We start from the raw sequence: 7,802 nt of genomic DNA, 5'->3' as shown, positions 1-7,802 counted from the left end.
GTTCACCCTATGCACATTCCATTCAGCAAGACATCTAGACTTTATCTCCTCTTGGATTCTAGACTACATCTACTCCCTCACATATCTCAGTCCTGTTTCTACCTTGTCTTCCAGATCTCCAGGTCTCTGGACCTCTGGATAATAACTGTTACTATCTCTGGACTTATTCCCACCCTTTATCCAAGATCCTGCACCTATCCCCATTTAGGCATCTCTGCCTTTCTGGTTCTCAGTTATCAAGAATGGATTCCCCAGGTCAGAAATCCAGACCTTTGGATTTGTCCCCTATGTCTCTGTCCCAAGTTGAGGGATTGCTTTCCTAGGCTGGAGTCTTGCCTTTCTAGCACTTACCTCTCTCTGGACTTTGGTCCACTTCCTGTCTCTCCAACTCTACCTAAGGATAGTTCACCTCTGTTTGTTTCTACATCAGACTTTGTCCAATGTAGCCCCTATTCCTTCCAGACCTCCAGACTTCCTGTCCTTCATACCTCTGGACCTTCAGTCCTCCTGACCTCTGGACCTTCTGACCTCCTATCCTCTCATCCCATTTCCTCTAGAGATATTGCCTTGGGGTCTCTCTATTTCCTATGCAGTGGAAAATCCTCCAAGCTTTTTCTGAACTCCTCTGGAACTCTCCTGCACTCCTCCAGATGCTTCCCACATATCTCCAGAAGTCCTTATGCACTCCATTAGAGTAACCAGCCTCTGGAAGTCCTTTGGATTTCAATGGACCATCATCAAACTTCATCTGAAATGAAGGGCACATACTTGGGTAAGAGTCACAGCATATGAGCTGAGGCCAAGCCTCTTTGAATCAGTCCCTCTCCCTTGAGCACAGTTCTTAACACCAGATCTCAATGGCCCTTGAAACACATCAATGATGTATTCTAGTTGGGTTGATATGAAATCACTCCTTGAGCATTGATTAGATCATGTTTAACACATATGTAAGGGCTCCTGAATCCACTCCACACCAAAAAAACTGCAAGATATGGGAAGTAATTTTGATACAAATAGTCTTGTCTGACTGAATATCCTTGAACTTTGTACTGCTGTAATGGTAGCATACTATGGTATCCATTATGCATCCAAGCTGATGCACTCACTGGAATTGCTTCACAAGCTATACAATGATATCAAGGGCATTTGAACATGGTCTCTATGACCTTCACATCCCCTGTATATTGATCTGGAGAGCAGTCAATACGCCCATTATCCCCCAGATCCTTGCTGATGCACACTGGGATCCTACAACTTTCCTGCTTGCACCTTCAGATGAATGATCCCACATTATGACAGTATGTACAATACTCCAACCTATGTCAGTAATGTTCAGCTATTGAGAGAAGGCTTGGCCACATACTATTGTTGGATTCTTCATCACTGTGTCTGCTGCCTTGCTTGGCACTACTGGCTTCCTATCTACTTCATTGATATTCATGGTGTTTAAATCATTGCTAATCATTGGAGTTAATTTAACATATGGCACAAACAATGAACTCCTCATTAGATTGCATCATAAAATGGGTTTTTCCTATTCTAGGACAGCTGAAGGTTGGGTCTGTGTCCTGCAGGGACAGATTGATGCAACCTTCCTGTGTGCAAATACTGTACTGCTCCCTACACCAGGATCCACTGTGGTGGTGGTAGGCATTGACATTAGAGTCAATGCAACTTTGCCAGATGCCAACACTGTATTTTTCCCTACAACAGGACCCACTAGAGGCATTACAAATTGTCCTATCATAACAATCATGATGAATACAATCATCTTGTCTGTGTGAAACTTTGAATATTACAATAAAGACAATGTTTGCAAGGCTCAAACTCGTAAGATGAACATTTTATATCATATGAGAAGCACATGCATACATACCCAACTAGAATGTCACATCAGAAAATTTGTTAAACATTCATTAAGCACAACTCCAAGCTGACTTGATATTTGAGCATGCTATTCCCAATGCCAGACCCAGTCACACTATTGATCAAACAGCACTCACAGCCTGATATAAATGGCATTCTATCTACCATGGCAATAATAATTGTTGATATGAATCACAGCATGATTTTGAGAATGGGACTTGGCAATGAACAAGTAAGTTCATGTTAAAGATTATGTGGCACATCTAACTTCATGTGTCTCAGATTACAGTTCCTGAAAAGTGTGTTGATGCACTACAGGTTGTCACTTATCAGCTTGACCTATATCAGACTATCACCAATATATTGATCCAGCTTCCAGAGTCAGCTGACATTGACCAACAGATCACATTCTATCTGTCTCTTGCCACATATATGGCTGATATTGTTACAGTACCCTATTCTTTTTCTCACCATCACTACGGACACCTTATGGCTGTACTTCTAACACTTCCCTTTCACCTTGCTGTTTCCTCATGGTCTCTCTCATCTTTGACTCATACTTTGTTTTCTCATGAACTTTGCTTTCTCAGTACTTGTTACCATTTGCCCAGCTTGGTCTGTGCACAATTCCCTTATGTATATAAACCCTAGTTACTGCTTGTATTTTCTCTAACTTGAATCTACTCAGTTCTCCTTGATATTTGAACTCTAGCTCCTTGGAAAGGAGGCTAGCCATTGTCCATTTAAACTCTAGACCCTGTGAGAGTCTAGACAATTGCTCCTGAGGGAGGCATTGACTTGACAAGGTCTTATCCTTGGTTGACCCTGATCCTGATTCCTTTATTAGAATGATGCTCCATCTGAGTTTGTAACAGATATCATCATTTGCATTCTAAGGTAAAACAAGGTGGGATGAAGAGTATAACATCTAAGTGGCAGTCTGCACATCTTGACTTTCACATTACCATGGCCTTGCACAACAGTGCATTTACTTCGGAACATCAGAACATGGTGCTGAAGAGGATCAGCTGGACATGGGCTCAGTTCAAACAAAAGAGAGCTTACAGGAAGGTCCAAGCATATTAGTTTCTCAATTAACATGGATTTCATGAATAGATGCTCACTGTGGATGAACTATAGTTACATTTGAAGGGTTACACAAGGAACTCTGTGCAGATAGGGATGACTTGTGTGGTGGTCCCTTTGACCATATGAAGTTGATGAATGTTTTGATTGCTGAGCTGGTGAAAAGCCTTAGGTGTCACAGCCCCTTTATAACAAATTAAGGGAAGGGCAGAGACTAAGACTCAAAGAAAGGATATCATGATAAAAAGAAGATAATATTAAGCAGTGATGTTTGGGCTGATACACAATGTATAGACAGAAGGTTTAAACTAAAGAACTACTGACTATAACTAGCTGACTATATACAGTGGCTCAAAAAACTGTCCGCATGTTTTGACATTTTTCACTATCTATGATATTGTGTGAGAATGAACAAATGCCTCAAGGACATGCTTATAGCACATTGTAGTATGGCTTCAGGGCTTTCATTTGAGCCTTACACCATGGGAATCGGTGGAGATATGGTGGAGATACAAGGCTCACAAAATGGTGACTCATGTGGACAGTTTTTTGACTCAAGTATTTTACAATAATAACCAGGTATTCTAGTATTTTGTATGACCTCCCTTGGCTTTAATTACTGCCTCTATCCTTCTAGGCATACTCTCAATTAATTTCTGGCAATCCTCAGCTGTGATCTTCCCCCATTCCACTGCTACTCTCTCCCAAAGCTCCCATACTCCTTTAGGGGGGTTTTCATAGGCTTGAAGCTTTTTCTTGAGTGTTCCCCAGAGATGTTCAATGACATTGACATCAGGAGACTGTGCTGGCCAGTCAAGAACATTGATGTTATGTTCTTCAAACCATTCCTTAGCTCTTCTGGATGTGTGCTTTGGATCATTATCCTGTTGGAAAATGATATCTTCTTCATCAATCCCTGATTCTGCCAAGCTAGGCAGCAAGTGGTCATTTAAAATGTCCACATACTGCTCAGCATTCATCTTCCCCTCAACCTCAGCAAGTGTTCCCACACCATTCCATCCCATACAGCCCCATACCATTAAAGAACCTCCTCCAAACTTGACAGTCCCATTAACCTCTCTGTCTGTTAGGCCATCTCCCTTCTTTTTCCATACATATACCTTCCCATCTGACCCAATCCTATTGATTTTGGTCTCATCTGACCATATAACATGCTTCCAGTCCTCTACAGTCCAGTGTTGATGAGCTAAGGCAAAGGCTAGTCTTCTCTGCCTATGTTTGATGGAGAGAAGGGGCTTTTTCTTCTTTGTTACTGCCTTGAGATGAGCTGCCTTGAGAACATTCCTCACAGTTTGTAAAGAGACAGGGGTAGTGATGGTGGAATTGATATAATGGGTGGCTTGGACAGCATTATCAGCCTTTCCTGTAGTGATATGTTGGATAATAGCCCTTTTGTCAGTAGAGGTAAGCTTGGATGGACGTCCTCCACAAGAGTTTTCCTTGTCTGGGTGGCTTTCTTTGATAAACTTGGCCACAGTGGACTTGCATACTCCAGTTCTAGAGGAAATTTGGCAAGCAGAGAGGCCAGCATAAGACAGAGAGGATATTATCTCTTTGAGCTGAGGAGATGGCTTTCATGGTGATTATGACTATGATACATGAGATATTCTGGTTTATATAGTTAGATATAGTCATAAAATAACATAATGACACCACTTCATAATTTATATAATAGTGGCATGATTTTTGTGGTATCATAAATAATGATTTATATAGTTTTAATATACACTCAAAAAACTGTCCACATGAGTCATCATTTTATAAGCCTTATGTCTCCACCATATCTCCACCGATTCCCACGGTGTAGGGCTCAAATGAAAGCCCTGAAGCCATACTACAATGTGCTATAAGCATGTCCTTGAGGCATTTGTTCGTTCTCACACAATATCATAGATAGTGAAAAATGTCAAAACATGTGGACAGTTTTTTAAGCCACTGTAACCTCCTGTAACTCTCTGTAGCACCTCAGTTTGAATATCAACTTAGTTCTGCTCATTCCTATCCTCTGGACCTGAGTACCACTACTCTCATCACCCTCCAAGACTTAGGATTGATTCCTATAGTCTATCCGCATCTGCCTCTGTCTATGACAGCCATTACTGCTAGTTTCTAGTCTGGACTTGTCCAGATTAGCCTTATAATACTTATCCTGCATCCGGAAGTCATCCGGATCCACTATGCTACCCATCCAACCCTCTGGACACATTAGTCTTGCCTTCCTGAAATAAGGGGCAATACTCAAGTAAGGGGCACAGCGCACAAGCTGAGGCCGAAGCCCTTCAGATCCAGTTAGCCCTTGAGTACGACCTTAACAGGATGCATAAATCTATCACCAGCATGGTTTCAACAGGGGCACAAGGTAGGATCTGAAGAGATGGTGATTTCAGTAGTTAAACTCACCAATCCCATAGAATCTGTCAGATCTGGAGGTATCTGCATCATTGAAGGGTCCATGCTCTGAGAAAATCCTCAAAGCCATTGCAAGGCCAGCAGCCATTGCATCAGCAGCACTCAGGGTCATGCATCCTGAGCAGTACTGGGCAGGGATGTGAGCCTTTTCAAGCCTTAGAGAAATGGCAGAAAGCAAGAAACTGCCAAAGATGTCAGAGACCCTCCAGTACTGGGCATCTGTGTTTACCATTCTCTCTGTCATTTCCAATCGGCAAACCCCCAATCATCGAGACCATTTATCTATTCCTGAATGCTTTGATATTCTCACTACTGTGGGGAAGTATTCTAATGCTCACATGAGTGTGCCAAGCCTTCAGCTGGAGTTCAGGTATGATCCTAGCTGTATGATTGCATTTTCCAGAAGGATTGTTAGACATGGGGTTCATGAAGTGGAAGGGGATTGGATTGCTTGGGCATGGTATATGAGGGATTCTGTTCATATTTATGCTGGGGTGCCCACATGCAGATGGGCTAGGGTTAATTACACACATTCACCACCCTGTGAAAGATCAAACAGGCAGAGAGCATAGTTACCCATGGTAGTGCCTACTGTCAAAAAAAAATACCAAGTACCAATAATTGAGTGCCAATGATCAAGCATTAAGAACCAACAACCAACTCAAACCAATTGCTGTTTGACACTCACATTGGAACTCAATACCCAATTCTTGATTTCTGGAACTTGATATCTGATATTCAGAACTTGATACTTAATATTTGGAACTCAATATTCAATATTCAGCATTTGGTATTCAACATTTGGAACTTGATATTAGAAACTTGATATCTGGAACTCAATCCTCAATGTCCAGATCTCAATACTCAATATTTGGGACTTGGCAGGTAATGTTGGGTTAGATATTCAGAAGTTGGCATGTGATTTTTGGTACTCTTTACATCAAGTGTGGAACTTGGACCTTGACATTCTGAACTCAGTATTCAATAGTTGGTGGTGATCAATAATTCAATCACATATTTCTATTCCTCTCCAAAGTCAAAGATCTGTACAACATTCATCTAGGGGAATATACTCTGGACATACTAACATTGACTATAGATACTCCCCTCTGCCTCTCTGCAATTGGTTTAAGATGGCTGTGTACATTTCAATCTCAACCATCTTATCACAGATGCCCTCCCATTGCTCCTCAATCAATGTCAGGAGGTGTTCTCTAATCCACCTCAGTCCCAGCAGTGATGGATCTGAGGTTTCATCCACCTGCTCAGGAAGAATCAGACCATCATCCTCAATGCCACCCTAGAACAGATTAGTCATCACTCAAGGAAATTGTGTATAATACCCTATCCTATGTTGAATGGTCCCTAGAGGAGGAGCAGGCCTATACAAAGACAAAAAAAGCGGTCTATTATATTATGTTGTACATATATATACTAAACTACTACTTAGATGCAAGGGGGGACCTATTGTGGTGCAGTGGTAAAGCTACAGTGAGGTGGGAAGGGTGTGGGAATAATTCATATTGTGGAGAGTCCCAAAATGGGTGATGTTTTGGGTGTTGTGGGGCAATTCCCACACTGTGTGGCCAAAAATGCAGTGTGGCAATATTGTGGGAAGTCCTGACATGAGGAATTGAGCCAGATGGGAAATTGGAAGACAAAATTGCTGTCATGTATTATTTGTAAGCTGTAAATGATTCTCTGGAGCAGTGAGAGTAAGGTTACGTATAAAGGATAATGAAGGATATCGTCAGGGATCCCTGACAAGGAAGCATAACCAGTGGTCTCTAACTAGAGTTGGTTATCCATAACACTGCCAGCAACAGGTGAATACTGTTGGTGCATGAGTGCATGTGATGATGCGATGCATGAGTGACCAGAATCCAAACCACGGACCAGTATATATAGTTGTTTCTCTTTGTATTGTCTCTTCCCTCAGTCCATTCCACCAAGACTGAGGGCATGTTTATTTGTTTATCTCACTACAATAACTAGACACTAACACACATTTGTACTAGTGTTAACTGTGTCTAGAATTATAGTGGTTTTCAAAACAGTTGGCACAGCTGCTGAAACACCACTTTTTCAGCTCTTTCGAATACATAGAATCAAACAATTGTTTCTCAACAACCACTGCTCCAAATGCTATGATTCTTTAATGAAAGATGATCTATTTTATGGTGCCCAGGGCATGCCAACAAAATTTGAATGATTTGGCCACTACTTCGATATCTTGTTTTCATGGTGTTACTTTACATTGAACTACCATTCCTATTTCTAGATTCGCTGAAACTGATGCTCTTTGAGGCGAGCATGTATTGCATGAGTTATTGCCGTCACATGTGTTCGACGATCCTGCTTTCTGCATATCAATTCACGGTACTCGTCATAAAGAGCCGGTAAACTAATACATCAATGCC

General features: G+C 41.6%; 1 protein-coding gene across 1 annotated transcript; it reads left to right on the top strand.

Annotated features, from left to right (window-relative positions):
- Nucleotides 1–5,573: 5,573 nt before the first annotated feature.
- On the top strand, nucleotides 5,574–5,897 carry BJ212DRAFT_1223908 (uncharacterized protein; the record flags this gene model as incomplete). The annotated part of the gene is made up of 1 exon (XM_041329427.1): nucleotides 5,574–5,897. A coding segment is annotated over one exon (324 nt), but the record flags the coding sequence as incomplete, so codon positions are not given.
- Between the last annotated feature and the right edge of the window lie 1,905 nt (nucleotides 5,898–7,802).

This window comes from Suillus subaureus (assembly GCF_016647635.1).
Source record: "Suillus subaureus strain MN1 chromosome Unknown BJ212scaffold_215, whole genome shotgun sequence".
Taxonomy (NCBI): Eukaryota; Fungi; Basidiomycota; class Agaricomycetes; order Boletales; family Suillaceae; genus Suillus; species Suillus subaureus.
Note: the sequence above shows the minus strand (reverse complement) of the source record. Positions and strands in the feature narration are given on the sequence as shown.